The following is a 22,487-nucleotide window of genomic DNA, read 5'->3' as shown; positions in this document are numbered from 1 at the left end:
TGAATCCTGGACCAGATCCATTCCAGCTTTGCTGAATCACCCAGCTTCACTAATGAAAGTATATTCTCTCCAGCCTTGGAGAGCTTTAATAAATCAGGGCCATAGCAACATCATGTATCAATTGCAAAAAATAAATGTTGTCCCTGAAAATAAACACTGAACCTGATGTTGTCAGCAAATCCCTCTGAAGTCTATGGGAGATGAAGAAGGCTTCAAAATCTATACAAATTTACAAATGTATTTATGTTATCATGATCTCTTAGCTCATGCTACCCCAAAATGAATTGTGTCTCTGCCCCCGTACAGGCACACAGACAATGGTGAGATTTCCCTGCAGTATTTTCTGTCTCTGCTCCTCTCAGAATGGTACCGTATAGTAATTATTTCAAAGAGTTATTTCTATGTTAAAAAGGGTTTCCATGTTAAAAAGGTTGAGAAACAATGGTTTAGAAAAATACCGGACTGCGAAAACCTGTCTAGACATTATAGTACATAAATTCTACACTCTACAACCACAATAAACTTACTCCAAAACTGGGAGACCTTCATCATCTGACTGGGCCATCTCATCCTCTGATTGGTCACTAAGAAGGTCACATGGTAACACGATAGAGCTGTCTGCAATTTCCAGAACGGGAGCGATGCTGGGCCTTCTGGTGCCAGAACCATTTTCGGAGGGCAGTGTAAGTTTGCTGTTGTTTACAGGATGGCAATCTGTGTTCTGAAGATCCATTGCAACTGTCCCTTAATAAAAAAGAAAAATAATCTGCACATTGTAATGATGTTTCATTATGCAATTACTTTTCTGAATATGCCTGCAAGAAACATGTTTGATTTTGTATAGTGAACTCTAATGCTGTTCAAAATTTCCATAATTATGTCATAAACAGATTGGAATATGACTTTGAAATGAAAAATGCATCATATAGCAATATATAACAGACTGTACACAGAACTGTAAGCAATCAGTAATAAATAAATTACTTGTTTTGAATTTCCAAATATAAAGTACCCAATACATTGTCTCGCCCAGACATAAATCTTTGCTGTTAAGTGATAAATACTGTAACCCTTGTGCAGCATTTGGCCAAAATCCAAAATTACCACTCAAAACCCCCGGATAAAATAGATGAAAGATGAAACTGGAGGTGACTCTGCCTGGAAACCTTAATCTGCACCATTTAAAATTACTTATAGATGTAAGATCCTGATGTAAGATCCTGTCTCAGGTAACAGCAGACAGATAATAGAAATCCAATATACAGGAAAGAAGGATTTTGGCTCTCAACAAACTGTTCATATTCTCATTCCTTTCTTCTGTGGGAACCTTTTCATAGATCATTAGCTTTCAGCACCAGTTTCTTTCATGCCAGCCCTCCCTGTTACCCTCAGACTTACAATTAAAATAACCTTAGAAACCTATAACCCGAGCACTAATGCTCCTTCCAACTCCATTACTAACCTGCCCTGCAACCCTCACACTAATTTACCAAAAGTTCCCTCCCTAACTCTCCCATTACCCCAAGCTATAACATTTTCTGGGACCTTAGCACTAACCCTTCCTGGGACCTCTAACACCAATCCTTCCTGTAACCCCTACACGAAGGCTCCCAGGAAACTCGATCAATACCTTTCCATATAAACTACACATTACATTGTCTGTACCCTCCGTACTAAAGACTAAAGCTACGTACACACGTCAGATTTTTATCGCCCGATAATCGGCATCGGCCAATTATCAGGCAAAAATCTTCTGTGTGTACAGTCGGTGTCGTCCATCGTCCGGACGACCGACCTGCCGGATCCACGGACGATGGACGACAGCCGATCCTAATGAAAGGGAAGGGGAGAGCGCGCAGCAGGGTGCCGCTCCGTCGCTCTCCCCCTCCCCTCTCCATAGAGCATGAACGGTGCTGTATGTACAGCACCGTTCATGCATCGTGCACTCCCTTGTCGTTGGAAAGGATCGTGAAAGATCCTTTCCAACGACAAAAATTGCAAGTGTGTACGCAGCTTAACCTTCCTACTTTGAAAGCTGCCAGCACCAATTTTCAGGCATCTAGCTTGACTTGAATGGACCTATCCTTTGCTCCGATATAGATATTGAAATTGGTTTATTGTTCATGTCATGTCAGCAGTTCATATAGCAGCAGAAGTCTCCTACCTAAATTCCAGAAAAACTTTTTAGAGCTGTAGTAACCTCCTTACTGGCAGACATTTAGATAAATGTAGCTCCATTAGATTGACTACCAATCAACTTTAGAGTACAAATAAATCATGCTCCCATCTACCATATCCTAAGGATCCAAATGGGAATGACTGCTTGATGGATGAAGATCACCTACCCACACACTTTGTCCATAAGCCTTTCTACTTTTTTTATGCCTCCTGCCCATTTTCTTTACCAATCTACATAGCTTTTTCACATCCCTCCCTCTTCCTTTCCCCCACTCAAACTCTCTTCCTCCATATTTACCCATTTACCCACCTGTTAAAAAGAGGAGTGTAAATAAAGAGGTTAAAAAAATGAATAAATGTCATTTTTGCCAAAGGCTGTTTTTATGTCTGGGTGAGCTGATCTGTCTGAAGCCATTTAGACCTCAGGGGACTTGCTGCCATCTCTACTCACTCCAGTGTCATTATTCCACATCAGGAAGCCCAGTAAAAGTACACTTTGAAGGACAGTCTGCAAGTCAGCATCTTTCATGGGACTCCAACAGCAGGGGCTGTCAGTTTTATATTATTAAAACAAAGCAGGAACCTTAAAAGGGACCTCTAATGGGCAGCTATTCCTTCCATTTTTCTATATAGTATAATGTATCACAAAATGTTTTATAGACATAATACTTTGGCAGTTTATATTTGGCTGATAAATTGGAAGCAAACAATTTGTATTTATTTTAGCCATTTAAAAAGCTATTTCACAGGTTGTTTTTTGTCTTTTTTGACTAGCAGATAGAAATCAGCCAGCTGTTCACTGAGGCTGTCTCTATTCAGTAAAATGGTCTTGTCACTAGATAATTTATATCAAACTTTCATAAAGAATCAGAAAATCACCATACATTAATATGAAATTAGGCAGATTAGGTAATTAATAGGTAAAAATACCTAATTATTTAAACTACACAAACCAATTACACCAATGTAATGTGCATACAGTGGTGATCTAGGTAATTATGTTTGGTCAACCCTTATTCTGTCTTGTACATAAAGATCTAGACTTCTAAAGGGCTACTGAACAGTTCTAAAGCATGTCTATTATTATACTCTGAATCTGAATGCACATACCTAATGGTGCATTCTTCTGGCAGCATTTAGAATATCCTCACATACAGATGTTCAAGTCTATTTACTGGAAAAAAGCAAATCTCACAAATCATCACAGTCCAACTTCAGATGAATGAAGACAATTGAATTATTCAGATTTTGTTAGGAGAAATGAACTGAAGATTTTTGTTCACCTCCAAAATATCAGATGGCTAAAGACTATAGACTATGGAATATATATAGAATATAGACTATGTTTTGTTGAAGTGACACAACCACCTCTTTTCTCTTTTGCTTTTGGACAAACAAATGGATAGTTTAGTGATGTGGCTCAGTGAGTAATGGTCCTTAATAGTTAACATTTGTGTTCAGAGTTGGCCTAGTTTTATGTGGAACAAATGCATCTGCAAAATGAGAATAAAAGCTGTGGGGGGAAAGGAAGTAATGTAATAAACACTGTTGATCTAGCAAAGTAATTATGAGTAAATAAGTTTAGGCTATATTCGCTTTATATATCCAATCATGCGCAGAGGAAACTTAAAAGTGTTTTTTTCCTTTTCTTCTAGTACAAGCTTGGTAACCCAGACATTACAAACATTCATTCTGTTAGGAGGCCAGACTCGAGATCTTAACTAAATCAGTCCTAGCATCCCAAAACACATAAAAGCTAAAGCTAACAAAAGAGTGCTTCTAAAATATAATAAAAACAGTGATCCCCGGTGCAGTGATGGTACAAAACTATGGATGCCAAACAGAGTATTCAGACTTGGACAGCTGTCAGCTGTGCACAGTAACAAGCTAAGTAAAACAAAAAAATCAGTGAAAACTGTAAAGTTTTCATACTACTTTTGAAAACCGCATTCTCAGAGCTGGGGTTACTATTTACGATGGGAAAGAAAGAACATGGCTGGAAAAGGCTACACCACTAGCACCATTACACAATGTTCTCCAATTCTACAAATGACCCTTGCTGCCACTAATTATGAAGGTCAAAGAATGCCATAATGTCAATTCATCTAAAACTGCAGAGCAATAAATGTCTAACTAGAGCAGGGTAATACATCGCCTCCAGACTATAGAGAATACATAATTAAATGTTCCTTATTGCCAATGGAATCTTTTACCATACAAAATGCCTTCAGCTATGATAAGATGATTACAATTTACATGACTTCAAAGAATCAGAAGATTCTGTGTGGGCTCAAGACCAGGACCAAAATAATTCTGTATTAAATGGGAAGAGTGAAACAAATAAGCGTATGTATTATTGTATAGCTACTTATACTGAGCATTGCCCAATAATTGGCTGACAGGTACTTAGTACTGATTTAAAGGTGGCTGATGTGGGTTCTCCTGTACTTAAGACTAGTTATTTTTATTTTTTTTAAAGGAAAGGATCAGGTGTTCATTGCAAATTCGCTCTGACCCTAGTATATGCTAACTTTTTGTTTGCAGAATACACAGTGATCTTTCCACCTATGCTCCTATCCAAAGCTCAGGTCCCATCCATATTTTTGGCCCTAACTTCAGATGAGTAAAACAGGAAAGCAGTATGTATAGTGATTATGAGAAATGTAATTTTATGAATGCACTGTGCAACTATCCTCTTAAGACTAAATAAGGGCATCTACATAATGATACATAATGATGATGACACAGAGCACCGATTAAGTTGTGTACCACATCATCAAACTCTAAAACAACCATAGACCTGTTTTTATTGAGCATCAGAGATCTCAGATGCCATAGGTTCCCATTCTTTCCTGTAGGTAGTAGTAGAAAGCCTGGACCCATAAAAGGTCAGGAAACCTTAAATCTTGCATTGTAGTAACATATTTCTGTGGGCTAATTAAAGTGTACCTTCTAAAAAATGCTATGGTGGTACATTGATTGATGGGTATGGTTTTCTTAAAAGGCACAATTTTCCACACTTTGCAGCATTATTAATTTTAATAATAAACAGGATTTTTATAGCACCCACATATTACGCAGAGCTGTACATTAAATAGGGGTTGCAAATGACAGACAAATACAGACAGTGACATAGGAGGAGAGGACCCTGCCCTTAAGAGCCCACAATCAGTTTACAACAGCTTCCTTTACATCTCTCAGCATTCAATGACATGACATTTGAGATTTTTAAAGGAAGTTGGTGCTGGAAGATTTCCCTCTACAAGAAGCTGTCATTGCAGTTCTGAACAATGATATAATGTGCAGCAGCTATGAGGCACTATGATGATAAATATCTGAAGGATAGAAGTATCTTTAATCAGGGCCACCAACATTATATATCTTATTATAATTGGCCAAAGTGGCAACCCTGATCCCCCCCAATAAAAAAGCAAACCGAAAAGAACTTTGTGTAAAGATTTCTGTGGAACATTTAAGCAAAGTAAAGCTTGTGGAACAATGTTCTGTGGACTAATAAATCAAAGGAAGAGTTTTTGTCAGCAGTAAATAAATTTAGCACAGACAGAACACGGCATTTAAATTTGTCTATAAGGTGACAAATGGCAGTTAACAGGTTAAACTGAAGAACAGAGGGAATGTTCTGTATCAAAGTAATTTCCTGGGCTTGCCTCCCATATTGCCATGTGATTGCAGTACATCTCCTAGGTTTACCAAGTTATATGAATCCATTATCCCCAGTTGTGACAGCTGTTGGCTATTTGTGTCCTGCTGTTCACAATGTTCTCATAACACAATGTAACATGGGTTTCCTTCTTCATCCATTTACTCCAAAACAGAACATGCCTCTCTGACACTTCTAACATTCCCTCTGTGGCCATTGTTTTCATTTAGTTTCAAGCAGCTTACAAATACAGTATGCAACAGTTTTATGTCATTACTTCATATACAAGTGTAAAAAAAATGTTTTCCCTATTTTAGGAGAATGAGTTAGGACATGCATTCATATTTGAAAATTGGACAATTTAGAACCACACCTGAAATAAAACATAAAAAAATGCAATTTGTTCCTACTTCCATACAGCTCCGTGGACTACATGGATTCCATGGTGTAAGGCATATGTTGTATGTTGTGTACACCTTTTACTCCCATAGAATCCAGGATAACTGTATCTTGCTTACAGACAGAAAGCTTGAACTGCTGTATACAAATAGTCTTTATAAAATGCTCTATCTGAAGTGTAAACCAGTAGACCTGGGTGAACAACTGACCACAGTGAAATTAGGGGGGGAACTATATGTTTGGTCCTGATAAAAAAATAAATGTAAATGTAAGTATTTACCCATGCTTGCGATAATGCTGTGAACAGGGAGTCTAGATGGTTCACCATAGATTCCTCTCCCCTTCTTTTTTTGCTTCTCTTCCTGTTTGAAAATGAAGGCTGAGTTCTCTTCTTTGGTGATGTTGATGTAGAAACAGGTGTCAGAGCTGGCCATGATGTGCCGAGGTCCAGGGTTCAGCAAAATACTCTTATTGTCCTCTCTCCTCACACCTATTAGGCAAACACCATACCTACACAAAATGACAATTAGTATTACTTAGTATTAGTATTAGTATTAGTATACCACTATTACGAGGTAAGTCACTACACAGTATTTATATAAAGTTCCTCTAGGTTTAATGATGTCGTAAAGGGCTTTGGTATATCAAAATGTTCATCCTGCAGAGATACCTGTACAGAGGGTTATGTTACAGAAACCAGAAATGGCAAGTAACTGGAACTCAAGTTCCTAATTATGTTTACTTAAAAGAAAAGTTTAGCGTACAGATAAAACCCTTTTATTCTAAGCAATCGAAGAATCAGGAGTATATTTTTAGAGCTACATCGACAAATTCTTTTTTTAAAGACCTAAATTAAACACAAATCAAACACAAATTTTTCAGCATTTCACATATTTTTCACAAAAATATAATTTATTATATAATAAAAAATAGATATGTAAGATATGATATGATATAATAAAGATATGTTAGCTGTTAACATTATTTATACATCCAATCTCACACAGTGTTTTGATGGGTTTTACAACATAAGCGTCCTCAAAACTGATGAGACTGGTATTATATCTGAAATCATATCTTCCAAGTATTAAAAGCAAAAGAAACTGGACTACTGTAACCTCCTCCTCTCTGGTATTCCACTAACCCGACTCTCTCCTCTACAATCTATTATGAATGCTGCAGCCAGACTTATCCATCCTTCCCACCGCTCTCTTCTGCTGCATCTCTTTGTAGTTCTACCGATTGTCTTCCATTTCACCTTAGAATCAAGTTCAAGCTCCTGTGCTTTGCCTTCAAATCCCTCCACAGTTCTTGTCCCATTTACCTTTGTGACCTGGCCTGGTAAAAAATACTCCACTAGCTGCTCTCTTTGCTCATCTAATGACCTACTAATGACTTCCTCACTCACAACCTCATCCCACGCACAGCTTCAAGACCTTTCTAGAGCTGCCCCAACTCTCTGGAATGGTTATCCTTGTCCTATTCTGCTTGCTACTACTTTCTGCTCATTTTTCAAACTTGTCTACCCATCTTCTTCTGTCTTTTGAAATCGTCACTACTTCCCACCACTGACATATCTCCCCTCCTACTGTGTGTTACTTCCCCCATCTCCTAGATTGTAAGCTTTTCTGGGTAGGGTCCTCTCCTCCTCTAGTGTCACTGTCTGTATTCGTCTGTAATTTGCAATCCCTATTTAATGTACAATCTATAATGAATTCTGTGCTATTTAAATCCTGTTTATTATTATTATTATTATTATTATTAATAATAATAATAATAATAATAATAATAAAAATAATAACCAGTCTTTCAAGATGGCAAATCCAAGGGGGGAAAGCAGGCCAGGCAGTGCCAATATCCACCATCAACCCAACATCCCAGTTTGTATGTGATTTGGGGAGGGCCTGATCATAAGGGCTAAAGGTCTTGTTGTACTTAATATTCAGGGATTTTTTTCTTGTGATTTCAGTGACTAGGAGTGTTAAATTATCAGGGCAGTGGTGGAGAGCAAAAATCAAGATCAACGTATTGGGGTAACATTGATATGTGTAAGGTATAGGACCTATGTGTTCATCTTAGTTGATGTACTTTGATTCACTAAGATAGTTTAGTAAACATTCTTAAGTATTGGATTCCTGACACGCTGCATTCTCCTGATCCTAACCTTTCTGTGTTCTTCAGGGAGGCCTCTTAGCCTGCGAGAGGGGAGCTAGGCGTGAGCCAACATGACTGTGGGGGGAAGGCTGAGAGGTCAAGAGTTGTGTGAAGGGGATGGTTAATTAATAAAAGTTGTAGGATTGGTCCTTTGTTATAACAATGGGAGGGGTATCAAAGGGCATAAAAAATACAGGGGGAAAAAGGGGCTGTTCAGTTTTACAGAAGTTTGAGTGAGATTATTCTTACCTATAGCTGGCGTGGAGGCCTTGTGGGCCCAATTACAGGCTGCTGCTGAGAAGGGTGCAGGGTGGCTGGAAGGATAGCTGGCTTCGCTTGTTCGTGATGCTAAAGGTCCAGTGGTGGTCCAAATTGTGTATAGAGCAACGCCACGGCTTTCTCGGCCACAGGTGGGCCTGAGCCTAGAAATCCAAAGGGCTCGGCGTCATGGTAGGAGCACCGCAAGGGACCCTCCAGGTCGCCCTGCTAGCCAGCCGGCTACTGTGGCTGCGAGTGGTGCTGGGAGGAATCCTCGTCATGGACGGAGCCCTCGGGAGCGCAGCCGTGGGACACCGTTGCGGAGGGTGCCCTCCCGGTCGTCCAGGAATCAGGAGCTGGCTGTCTCACAGTTCTGGCTGAGATGTCTGGGGCCCGATTGGTGGAGGATCGTCCAGGAGGGATTGCTGCTGCGGAAGTGTACGTGTGCTTTGAAGGTCTGTTGGGGTCACATTTGAAGCAGGAGGTGCGGGAAAAAAATTTGGAAAGGGGAATATGTTGATATAATTACTTTGCTCCCGTTAGAGCACTTTAACGTTGAGAGGGGTTTAGGCGCAGATAGTAAAAGGGGGGATGAAGAAGCGCGGCGGTATCGGCTTATTCCGCAGACGTTTGGTAATTTGTTGCAGGTCTTCTCTATTTTGGCCAGTGTGCTGGGTGAGTAGGCACCGGAGAATTGTTCTGCTGTTTTTGGTTATCCCGATGGTATTAATGAGGCTTACTATGGTGGTCAGGCGTGGCTGAGATATGATTAACAGTTTGGGCAACGGAAGGCGGTCTGACCTTTGCTGCGCTGGAATCATAAGGATATTGGGCTGTGGATGCGGCTGATGATGTCAGCCAAGGTGAGTTCCCAGTCATGTTCCCCCCCTTTTGGGGGGGGGGGGCAGGAATCCCGGGTCCCCCTGGTTGTCGCCCTGGTGGAGGAAGGGGACATGTTGGCAATTCAATGAAGGAGTGTGCAAATTTGGATTGTCGTGCAGGTTCAAACATGAATGTTCAGGGTGTGAGGGACAGCCCACTGTAACAGGCAGTATCAGCAGCAGGGTGGAGGGGATGTTTCTGGAAAAAGTGAGGACCCCGGTGTAAGTAGGAAGAATGCTTCCTATCCTAAATATGTACCCAGATAGGCAGGCAGCGGGGATTTAGAGGGAAGTTTTACTTTGGGTTTTTGTATTCCGTGTGACATGGTGGTGGTGCCAAGGAACTTGAAGTCACTCGGAAGTTGTGGATGACAAGTTGCAGAAGGAGGTAAGTTTGGGGCGTATGGCGGGGCCTTTTCTTCACCCCCCTTTGGAGATTTTACTGGTGTCACCGCTGGGCCCAGGTTCCATAAGAAGAAGGCGAATAAGTTTTGATTGATACACCATGTATCTTTTCAAAAGGGGGGCTCTGTGAATGAGGCAATTGATCTTGAGTTGTGTTCGGTATCCTATGCCTCGTTTGATGGGAAGGGAGCGTTGCTGGCAATCGCCTTTTGCCGGTGCATTTGGAGAGCCAAAGATGGTTGGGGTGTCAGTGGAGGGGTCAGTACTTTGTGGACAGATGTCTTCCAATGGGCAGTTCTTTATCTTGTTCACTTTTTGAATGCTTCAGCATGTTTTTGGAGTGGGACCTAGTAGAGGTAGATTCTGTGTTGCATTATCTGGATGACTTTCTGTGTGTGGGCCCGGCAGGATCCCGGGTGTGTCACGTTTTGTTGGGGACGCTTCAATTTGTGGCAGAGAGATTTGGGGTGCCGCTGGTGTCAGAGAAGACGTAAGGTCTGACTACTGCATTGTACTTTTTGGGCACTGAGATTGAGACAATGAAAATTGAATGTAGGTTGCTGGCAGAGAAAGTGGATGGCTTGCACAAGGTGAGGATTGTGATTGGAGCCAAGAAGATGCGGTTGCGGCTTGTACAGTTGTTGCTGGGCAAACTCAATTTTGCCTGTAGGATCATGCCGATGGGCAGGATCTTTGCATGGCCCTTGTCAGCAGCAATGGCTGGGGTCAAGTGTGGAACATTTTGTGCGGATCACTAAGGAATTGCAGGCGGATTTGCAAGTGTGGAAAAAGTTATTGTCAGAATGCAACCGAAGGGCATTATGGATGGACGGTCTGGTAAGTACGGAGGATTTGGAATTATTCACGGATGCAGTGGGCTCTAAAGCTGCGTACACACGTGCAATTTTTCTCGTTGGAAAGGATCTTTCACGATCCTTTCCAACGAGAAAAGACTGCACGATGCATGAACGATGCTGTACATACAGCACCGTTCATGCTCTATGGAGAGGGGAGGGGGAGAGCGACGGAGCGGCACCCTGCTGCGCGCTCTCCCCTTCCCTTTCATTAGGATCGGTCGTCGTCCATCGTCCATGGATCCGCCAGGACGGTCGTCGGACGATGGACGACGACCGACTGTACACACGGCAGATTTTTGCCCGATAATTGGCCGATACCGATTATCGGGCGAGAAAAATTTGCCGTGTGTACGCAGCTTAAGGGTTACGGAGTGTATTGTCAGGAGGCTTGGAGTGCGGGCCCTTGGAATGGGTGGCAAGGGATCTCGTTTCTAACCTTGTACTGTTGGAGCTCTTCCCAATTGTGTTGGTGGTGGAGTTGTGGGGGGATCAACTGTCAAATAAAAGGATTCGCTTTCTTTGTGACAATCTGGGGGTGGTGCAGGCGGTAATTAAGTGGTCTGCTTCTTAGCTGCAGGTTATCCGCTTGTTGCGCTATTTGGTGTTTCTATTTTTGCGTTTTAACATTTTCTTGTGGTCACAACATATTCCGGGGGGTTTCTAATTCTGTGGCGGATGCTCTCTCTCGGTTTCAGTGGAGGTCTTTTCGGCAGTTGGCGCCAGAAGCGGACCAGTTCAGCATCCCTTGCCCGCCTGGGATCTGGAAGGTTGTGACGGAACCGTGATGGCATTGCTGCGTTAGTCAGTTGCCAGGGTGACTTGGTCTGGATGTTTAACGGTATGGAGGGAGTGGTGTCATATTTTGTGAGTGTAGGAGGGCCCGCTCTGGGGATGATTATTTGGGTTTGTTGTTGTGTTTCATTAGTAAATTGACTGAGGAGGGTATTTCGGTGTCACTGTTAAATAAAAAGATGTCGGCTTTGGCTTTCTGGTTTAAGTGTTGGGGTGTTACTCATGTGACAAAATTTTTTGTGGTTAACCAGATGTTAAAAGGATATAGAAAAGGGGAGGGGGGTTGGTAGCTTATAATAGGCGGCCAGTTTCATATTCATTGTTGCTGGACTTGCTGGTTTCTTTGGGGGGAATTTGTTTTTTAGATTATTTAGTGGCTTTGTTTAGGGCTGCTTTAGTTTTGGCTTTCTTTGCAGCATTTCGGATTGGGGAACTGTTGGGTGCAGCTGGTTCATCAGAGGGCGGTATTCAAGTGGGGGATGTTGGTGCGGAACAAGACTTGGTTCGGGTTTTTATTCGTCGTTCAAGTGCAATTGGGTGCTGTGGGTAATAGCATGGCTTGTCCGGTGGAGGCGGTTCGCGCCTTTTTAGCAAGAAGGCCTTAAAAAAATGGATTATTTCTGGTGCATATGGATGGGAAACGTTTGACCAGGTTTTATTTTTTGTCAGTTTTCAGAAAATGTTTGCGGGTGTTGGGGCGGGACAAAGGTGCTTATGCTTCCCATTCATTTGGTATAGGACAGATGGGAGTCGCGGCAGTATCGACTTTATGTTCGGGCACATTTGGCTGAAGGTGTGTGAGCACGGGGTTACGTGCACTGGGGTGGGGAGGGGTGGTGCTAGAATGACATGGGGTATCTGTAAATTTTCTTTATTGTACTAGGAGCGGAGCCATGTTTGATCTGAATCATTGACCATTCATACGTTTTCTGGGGTGCCAGGAGAGCTGCAGTCAGGCCGGAGGGCCGTCAACTAGGAATTCCACGGGAGGTTGGGGTGGTGAGGTGACTGGGGGTTTCAGGGATGTTGTGAGGTAGGGTGTTGCCTGAGATACATAAATTTTCTCATTTGGATAGACCCCCCAAATGTTGTGGTAATCAACGCTGGGGGCAATGATTTGGGGATTAGATCTATGAGGGACCTAATTTGTGATATAATGGGATTTCTTGTGTTTGAGAGTGGCTTTTCCTGAACTTTTGATTGTTTGGTCAGAGATGGTGGCCGGAACGAGGTAGCGTTGGGTTCGGTTGTTGGACCGCTTAAATAAAGCAAGGGCAAAAGTTAACAGGGAAGTGGGTAGGTTTGTTGCCCAGAATGGGGGTCTCGTTGTCCGCCATAGGGATTTGGAAGTGGGTTACCAACAATTCCTGCAAAGGGGATGGCCTTCATTTGAGCGCAGTGGGCATTGATATGTGGTTACTTAGATTACAGGAAGGGATCCAGCGGGCCCTGCGGGTGTGGAGGGACGCACAAGGTTAAGGCATTTACCTTAAGAGTAAGGTTTTGTCTTGAGTTGTTGTTATTGTTGCTGTTATGATTGTTATTTATGGTTATTTAAGATATGTAAATTATGGTAAACTATGTTGCAAAATTAATAAACTTCGCAAGGCCATTTCACCATACCTGCCTGTTGGTTTTATTTAAAAGAAAACGGGTGGTGGGGATGGTGTGGAAGAAAATGGTTTATTGAGAAAAGGGGCTCTTGCATACCACAGTCAAGTTCTAACCTATCCTACCCAATCTGTAGAAAAATGTTCACAGGCATGGTGACCAGTGCTGAAAGATGGTTATTTTAAATTCCATTTCCAATTGTCAATGGCAGTTGCTTGTTTTTGATTAAATCGTCATGATAACCATTCATGGTGACTACATGAGGCCTGTTTACAAACAATAGTGTCTGCTGCATCTATCACTGTATCCCTATTTCCATGGAGCTGGCTACAGCTGTCACTGTGCATTACAGTGCGGAAAAAATGGTGGTCACTGTAAAACAACTTTAGGTAGGCATATTGGTAAGAGTTATGGTACTTTACCCAATGCGTAGGGGTGCTGCTAAATTTCACCTGGGCATCTCAACATCACTGACCTTTGGCCATAAAATAGTTAAACAGCGAGGGCCAAACTGTCCGTGTCACTTACTTTTTGTGAGCGTGAAAAGCAGCGTAGGTGAAGCTTTTGCCTGCATACTCCATAAAGAACTTGCTGTCTCCCATGCGTATGTGATAGACCTCATTTCCGGAACATCTCCCATACATCCTTTGCCACTGCTCTGGGGACTGCTGCCCTTCCCTATGGAGAGAAGCAAGAGGAAATTTAACCAGAACAAGCTATCCTTATGTATTCAAGTTCAGGTTGACAAAAGACCATTTACATGCCAATAATATTATAATAAATGATTATAAGATTGTACAGTAATACTGTAAGATTGTACGGTAATATTGTAAGACTGAGTAAAATATTTTTTAGAAATCTGTTTTGTATTCAGATTTGTAACCACAAGATGACATTATGTCTACATCACACAGATAACCATCCTTGCAAGAAATCTTGGTGACACATTCACTTCTAGCATATAAATTGAAAAGAAGACAGAGCAGGTTATTGGATAAAGTATTTATGCCATCTGGGTCTCCAACCTAGATATACATGCATGCACTCAGTGTACCTAACTGGTGACATAAATTAAAAGTAGAATAAAGTGATTTTAATATTTTATTCTTTTTTTTCATAATATAAAATATATTTTATAAATATAATATAAAAAACACTGGAAGCTTTCACTGCTTTGACTTGAAATGGGACATTTCAAAATGAATCCTGAACTATATACTTGTTCTGGGTCAGGGACTGTATCAGCAACGCAACAGAAATTCAGCAGCAGCTGCCCCTTTTTCTCAGGACAGGTTACCTTTGAAGTGATGATGCACACAACTGACCATTACATGGTGAGTGTTAAGTTGCTGCAGCAAATTCCAAAAGCAGTTTGAAACTTTCCAAGAAATGACAAACAGTTGCTGAACAATCTCTGATTCCTTAAAATCCCATCACATGCATGAGTGCTCACATACCATTAAGTATTTATGGGTGCTGTAGCAAAAGCATGAACTCAATTCAGGTTAAAATATTCAGAAAAGGCTAAGCTGAGGTGCAGAATTCTAGGTCAGTTGCGCTGGGCTGACTAGACTGGAAGAAATCACATGAGCTGTGCAGAAATGCTGGAAATTGTTATCTGCAGATGTAATATTTAAAGATTAGGGCATGCAATATTGATTATGGAGGAGGAAAATGATTTCACACATGGGTGCAACCAAGGACAATTAAAGGGTACCTGCACACACCCTCACAAAACAACTATTTAAAGTTTCTACACTCCATACTGATGTTTGATTGACTTAAAGTGCTTGACTTTTAATTACATTGCTATCATTGGGAAAATGACACAAATAAAATCTGGATAGTTAACATAATTGATTTATGTCAGCTAGCCCTACTAGGCCACCAAAAGCAACTAAATCACTGGACTGAAAATCTCTGCAAGACAATGTATATATTAAGAGGGGACAATGTATGAGCTGTTCTTGTAAGTGCATAATGCTCTTTAACACTGTGTGGCTATTCCTTGCAGGATTGTTGTTAGCAAGTAAGTTTCAAAGTAATACCTAGGTCAGCTGCTGGATTTTCAAATTCATACTCACATTTGTGTCACCAATAGTTTTACTCCAGATCTCTCAGCTGTGGTTCAATGTGCTCTTTTGGAATTGTGAAATGTGTCAAATTACTAAATTAAAAAATAAACTTACTGCCCCCTGGAGGTGTGAACGAGTAGTGTAATGAGGGTTGAGGTGGCAGGACACACACAGTTTAGTGCTAACATGGCATATTTAAACTCCTCCTCACAAACCACGTGATCTGCAAATAAAGAGCAGAATTATTACCACACTATATTAACTATTTTTTATCTAAGCAATTTTATAATAAGGAACAGAAAAATTTTGTCCTGGGTCAATTTGAATGCAACATATTCATGGCTCATCAAAGTTTTTTCCCTTGGATTAAAAACTAAAATAAAATGGTTAGTCCATCCAAAAGTAAAATTTTAGTTAATCCTCGTGAGCAGGGTCTGCCTCTGAGTTCAAATGTCTTGGATAGTCCAATAGCAACAAACCCTGCCATAATTGCTGAGTCTTTTGCAGATGTTTTGGTGTTCAATTCAAATTTGTAAAGAAGCACCTTGTATCCTATTTTGTTCTTTCATGGAGTGATGCTTCACAAATTTCTCCAAGTGACCTATGGACTATCCATGTCACAGTCATATTACCTCAGAACTTACCTGCAAACTTAACATGGAATTTGTTTTCGGGCTTCAGAATCTGGACATACAGAGGACAGTTGGGAGCAAAGTCTTTCACGGCCCAGGCTCTCAGGATGGTCTGATGGTCCTAATAATGGAAATAAGAACAAGCCTTTAGATGGACCATGACTGGGTCATAAATACCAGATCAGAAATTGTATTGTATTGGTCCAATAATATAAAATGTCAAGAGCTAATTTCAGAGAGGCTGTTATCTACACCATTGAAAACATGTTTATGTTATTGTATAAATCTCTAAATATATATAAATGGTTTGTTGTAAATAATATATATATATATATATATATATATATATATATATATATATATATATTTACACATATATCTACACAAACATTTTCACTGTGTAAATTAATGTAGCGGTGTTTTTGATCTAGGTTTAGCAATGTCCTAAACTCCAAGGCTGGTATTGGATAGAGAATTGGGTTCCAGCTGATATTTTATTCGGGCTATGCTGACAATATTCTTAAAGACCTATAAACATTCTGCCTTTGCACCTGTTTATGGATGTTTTACAAGCATTAAAAACATTTACAAAGCTGCAAATTGTGTTTTCTTTCTTTAATGCTAAAAAATAAGTCACCCAAAAACACTCAGGTGTGACCTGGCACATTGGAACGAATTGACCTTTTAAACATGGAGGGTTTAATGCCTTGTGTTTTCCTTTATCCAGAAAATGCAAAGACTTTGGCATAAATTTATAATACATTAAATATAAAACTGAAATCAAAGGCACAATGAAAAATCATCATATTGTTTTTAGGAATTCCAGAATCTTCCTGGCATTATCAATGCTCCAGCCTTGTACACTTAGAGGACCTTTACAAATGCTAACACAAGTGTCCAAAACTTCCTCCCCAACTTTAAAGTTGGGGAGAAAGTTCAGGATTTTGCAGTACATGAAAGCCAGGACATGGACTTCACTGAGGATACCTTTAGCCAACAAAGAGAAAAGACAAATATTGCAATCTTTCCAAATGTAATCAATCCTGGCTGGTAAATTCAATTAAAAAAGTATAAAATAACACCTTGTATCCTCTAATCAAGGGTGCCCAACCTACGGCCCAAGGACCATATCCGGCCCCCCTCTGCTTTTTGTCTTGCGGGGGATGGGGTGCGCGCGTCTCCTATGTTTGTCTATTAAATTGTGCTACCAGTACAGGGAACTTCCTGAGCATGCTCAGTGTTAGCTTCCAGAGAGTGAGCATATAAGAATAATGTCACCAATCAGCTAGCGCTGTCCCCCACCCACCTTGTACTTTGTCTGTGTCCATGCAGCTGTCATCATCCCCATGTATAAACCTTCATTTGTCCTACACGGATTGACATAGAAGCGTGAATTTCAGGGTACACCCTGAGAGCTGTTACTAAAATGTATTTCAGCCCCCTAAACATAACAAGTTGCCAGTTTTCACATTAAAGGGGGCTATTTCAAGACCAGGGTCCCCAAATTGAGTTTGCATGTTAGGGACCCCCAGGAACCATTTCCATGGCAATGAGCAATACTGTCAATTTGCTTTATGTTGTGCTGCGGTGCCAGAAATACATACTACATACATACAAAACTTCAAGGCTGTGTTTAGGCTGGCAGCGAGGTTGCTGTGCAGTTACTCTTGTGGCTAACTCTGCCTAACACTGTATTGCTGTGGTACCTTCACAGATAATAAAAACTTTAGCTATTATACCATGCTACCCTGTCACACATATCTGGCCACTTACCTTCTGTGAACCCTCATTTCTCAGGAATGGGGAGATGTAAGGATCTGAAGATGTATTAGTAAGATCATGTCCCCCTTGGCTGTCTGTCACATGAATTGCATTTCACTGGAAGTTTCCATTGCAGAGTTATTGGGGTACAAAACAGTTAATGCCCCCTCATAACTGACAGGACGTATTGTATGGTGTGGTTTCTGCTCTTTGGTACAGGAATGGTGAGCGGGGAGGAATATATGTCCAGCCAGCACTGTATGATAGCTTTAGTTTTCATTTTTAAAATGAGCATCAAATGGTGAATGCAGTAATTCTTGATTGGTCATTTCTTTTATTTGGTAAATGAACATTACAGTAACTAGAAACATTTCAATTTAATTTTGAATTAAAACTTTTCTAGATTTAAATATACATCTTTAATTTGGTTTGCATTGTGGCCTGCGAGTTTTATCTCAATGTCCACAGCGGCACCCAGATGAAAAAAGGTTGGGCACCACTGGTCTATAAGATTTTTCAAAATCCAATCCAAAAAGAAGGCAAAATAACCTTATAAAATGTAAAGCTTGGTGAAATTACTTTAACAAGAAAAAAAACCTTTTTCATCCCCAACAGCATTGTTACAAAGTCCTGGATCAACAATTTTTCTTTGTATTTTTACAACTCTAAACACAACCCTAAATATTTAGTAGACTTAGGAAAGAATCCAATCCATCTCTCAAATAATCAACTCTATCTGCTAGAACCAACTCCTTAGGAAGCCTATTCCACATTTTTTCATTCTTACATTTCTTCCAGCTGTAAAAACAATGTGTAGGTGGTAGGGATGGGGAGGGGGATTCTTACAGCAGCAGTGCGGTCCACTTCATTCCGGCTACTTAGGATGAAACAGGCTTCTGCGTCATCCATCCTGCAATAAAGAACATCTTTTATATGGGGGCATCACATTATACATCAAATGCAATATATTAGGAATATATCAGGATTTGTACTTCATACTCAACTAAAGCATGACAAAATGTACATATTAAATATTATGAGTAAAGTTGGATTTTAAAGGCCTTTCCTTAAGTGTAACTTAGAGATCTTTATAGTTGACAGCCATCCAGAGAAGTACAGATCAATCAGTAGGATAATTTAGGCCTTGGAATGCATGTACAGTAAGTTCAAGGCCTATCTGGAACATTTTTGTGTGAAGGCTGTTTGGCACCAGACAGAGCCATGGCACTCTTCATTTTAAAGGTTCAAAACTTTGATTAATGCAAATAGTATTGTATATATTCTAATACAACCCAAAGTTACCCTAAAATGTATTTGAATACCAAATTGATTGTGGGCTGTTGGACATGGGTAGTGTGGTAATGCTGGAGAAAGCTGAGCTAGTGGCTATAGCCACCTCCTAGGGGGGGCATCTGGGGGCTGAGAAAACCAGAGAGAAAATAGTCCAGAGGTTTTATTCGCCAAGGAGTTGGAGATGGACTGTGCTTCCTGTCCAGTATGTCAGGTGTCTACCCCAATGCCACATTTTCTTAGCACCTTGGTTCCCCTCCCCATCATTGAAGTCCTTTCTGAGAGGATTTCATGGTTTTAGTTAGCCCATTGCTAAAGTCAGCTAGGGGCCATCAATATATCCTAGTCATAATGGACTATTCTACTCGGTATCCTGAAGCAATTCCTCTCCGAAATACCTCTGCTAAAACTATAGTAGGCGTGGCCAAAGAGGTACCTACTGATCAGGGAAGCCCGTTTATGTCCCGGGTAACTAAAGAGCTTTATAAACTCTTAAAAGTGACACAGCTACGCACATCGGTGTATCACACTCAAACAGACAGCTTAGTGGAACGTTTTAACAAAACTTTAAAACATGTTGCGGAAGGTAGTAGATAAAGACGGGAAAAATTGGGACTGTCCACTCCCAGATTTGAGGTTTTCTATCAGGGAGGTTACCCAATCCTCAACCGGATTCTCTCCATTTGAATTAATATATGGGAGGCACCCCAGTGGACCTGTTAGATATTGCTAAGGAAACATGGGAAAGTAAAAGTTCCCCCCTCATAGAAGTGCCATCGAGCATGTGGCACAAATGCGGGAGAGAATTGCGCAGGTAATAATTGCCCTTGGTTAAAGAGGATCTGGCCCAAGCGCAGTTGGCGCAGCAGAGAATCTATAACTGGGGTGCACATATCTGTACTTTTGCCCTTGGGGATAGAGTTTTGGTACTAGTTCCCACAGTGGAAAATAAATTCCTAGTAAAATAGCAGGGCCCCTATGAGGTCATGGAAAAACTTAGTGACGTAAATTATAAGATTAGCCAACCTGGTAGGTGGAAACCAGAGCAAATTTATCATGTGAATTTGTTGAAACCATGGAAAGAAAGGGAAACATTAACGGTGGGGAACACAGAGCTACCTGCTCGGTCTTACTCTGTAATTTCAGAAGTCTGGATACCAGACACTTTGTCAAAGAGTCAACCACAGGAAGAGAGAGATTTTGTGCTCCAAAATAGGGATATGTTCTCCAACTTGCCTGGACAAACATCCATGGCTACACCCCTCCAGGTGATATTATCACCCCTCCAGGTGAAAGGGTAAGATTGAAACCCTACCAGATTCCTGAAGCTAGATGAGAGGTAATACGTCAGGAAGTTAAAAAATGCTTGAAATGGGGGTTATAAAGGAGTCCAAAAGCGATAGGTCCAGACCAATTGTGTTAGCCCACAAACCAGATGGGAGCTGGAGATTCTGCAACGATTACTGTAAGCTGAATCAGATCACAAAGTTTGATATCTATCCTATGCTTCGGGTAGACGAGTTGATTGATCTGTTCAAGAATGCTATATACATTACCACCTTAGAGCTTACCAAAGGATATTGGCAGATTCCCCTGTCTGAGTCAGCTAAGGAGAAAACTGCTTTTGTGACCCCTGACGGAGCATTCCAGTACCAAAATATGCCCTTCGGGTTACAGAATGCTCCAACTACGTTCCAGCGGGTGATGGATAAGGTACTCCGACCCCGTCAAAAATATGCAGCAGCTTACCTGGATGATGTAATATTCATAGGGCAGATTGGGCTTTGCATTTAGTAAAAGTTCAGGCAGTGCTAAACGCGCTGAGGAAAGCAGGGTTTGTCGCGAACCCTAAAAAGTGTGCTATTGGGCTAGAAGAAGCCAAATATCTGGGGTACACCATTGGAAGAGGAATAATAAAGCCTCAGGAAAAGAAAGTAGAGACCATCCAGAATTGGCCACGCCAATTTCTTGGGGATCGCCGGCTATTAAAGACGCTTTATTCCTCACTTTGCATCCCAGGCTGTTCCCCTGTCAAATTTGACAAAAGGGAAGGAATCAGTAATGGTTAAATAATCCCTAGTAGCAAAAGCTGCCTTTGAGGCATTAAAGAAGGCTTTGTGTAACAAGCCAGTGTTATATTCTCCTGACTTCTCTAGGAGTTTGTGGTGCAGACTAATGCGTACAATGTTGGACTAGGAGCAGTGATATCCCAGGTTCAAAATGGGGAAGAACACCCCATTGTTTACCTCAGTCGGAAGTTAAAGGCCCATGAGGTAAATTATGCTACGACTGAAAAAGAATGTTTGGCTGTGACATGGGCTCTTGATTCCTTGAGGTACTATCTGCTGGGCAGACAGTTTCTGCTAATAACAGATCATGCCCCATTAAAGTGGATGGCCCAAAACAAGGAGACTAACAGGAGGGTTAATAGATGGTTCTTACCTCTTCAGGAATTTAGCTTTACTATCAAGCATCGACGTGGTGAACAGATGGGGAATGCAGATGCTTCATCTCGGGTCCATACCTACCTGACATTTGCACCAGATACAGGTTATATGCAGAGTATTTTTCTGTGTTATCGGACAGTTTTCCTTTTGACTTGAAGGGGGTGCTGAAGTACCAGGCTGAATGACAATGAGCTTCTTGGCCAGATGGGGGAGCTAAAGAGGCCTGGGGATATTCAAGTGTAATTGTCTCAGCTGAAACCCATCCTGGAAATTAGGCTGTGGATACAAACTCCCAGTCTGCTTTTTCGTGGGTCTCTGTTCTTGGCTGGTGAGCTGGGAGGAGGTCCAAGGAGAACTGTGAGTAAAGACACTATATTTGGCTAAAGACTATATTTGGAAAAGCTGTATGCTTAGAGTCCTGCGCAGCCCAAGGTTGGGCAGGATTGTTAGTAAAGGGATCTAACAGTTAGTCAGAGGGCAGGCTTTTTTTTTTTGTTTTTTTGTGACAACAGTATTAGTGAATACTTGATATACTTTTAACCTGCTGTCCCTGTTTCCTGTTTGAACGACCCCCCCCCCCCCCCCGCCCGTTGCTACGGGCTATCCCACAATACATACACATATGTAGAAAATGTTTTTAACACAATATTTTCAAAAATAAATCCTGAAATCTGATTGGGCATCCATGCCTCATTTCATACATACTTTGCCCTCATGAGGTCCTGATCTTTTAGTGCTGACCCTTGGAGGTAGATAACACGCTGAGACCACAACGGTATCTGAAGAACTCGTCGAACCTGGATATCCATCTCCGTTGGGCAGAGAATAACAACATAGTAATCCTGAAAGAGATGATGTAAATAGCAAATTTAAGTTAAAAAAACACATAGGTAAACAAATTGTATGTACAGGCTTGGTCAGGAGCTAGCCATATACATCACTTTTGGGCTTACAAAATTTTCCTTACATGTTGGGAGCAACTGTCAGTTCTTATTTCCTCATTAACCACCTGAGCGTTACACTGAGGTCTAGATTTCTGTACCAAAAGTGATCCACTGTTTTTCATGAATTTTTTTTTTTTAAATT

The 22,487-nt window shown here is 41.1% G+C and overlaps 1 protein-coding gene across 6 annotated transcripts in view; it reads right to left on the bottom strand.

Annotated features, from left to right (window-relative positions):
* The window catches only part of KCNT1 (potassium sodium-activated channel subfamily T member 1), a 187,491-nt gene that overhangs the window by 33,767 nt on the left and 131,237 nt on the right, over positions 1-22,487 (bottom strand). For all 6 annotated transcript variants that reach the window (XM_072429352.1, XM_072429355.1, XM_072429350.1 and 3 more), the window contains 7 exons: positions 22,107-22,243; positions 18,511-18,574; positions 15,916-16,024; positions 15,386-15,494; positions 13,725-13,874; positions 6,519-6,748; positions 528-744 (listed from right to left, as the gene is read on the bottom strand). In XM_072429352.1, the coding sequence (XP_072285453.1) occupies positions 528-744; positions 6,519-6,748; positions 13,725-13,874; positions 15,386-15,494; positions 15,916-16,024; positions 18,511-18,574; positions 22,107-22,243 (1,016 nt within the window). The remainder of the gene's footprint in view (positions 1-527; positions 745-6,518; positions 6,749-13,724; positions 13,875-15,385; positions 15,495-15,915; positions 16,025-18,510; positions 18,575-22,106; positions 22,244-22,487) is intronic.

Source organism: Pyxicephalus adspersus, chromosome Z, assembly GCF_032062135.1.
Source record: "Pyxicephalus adspersus chromosome Z, UCB_Pads_2.0, whole genome shotgun sequence".
Classification (NCBI taxonomy): domain Eukaryota; kingdom Metazoa; phylum Chordata; class Amphibia; order Anura; family Pyxicephalidae; genus Pyxicephalus; species Pyxicephalus adspersus.
The sequence above is the reverse complement of the archived record's forward strand: the minus strand, read 5'-3'. Positions and strand labels throughout refer to the sequence as shown.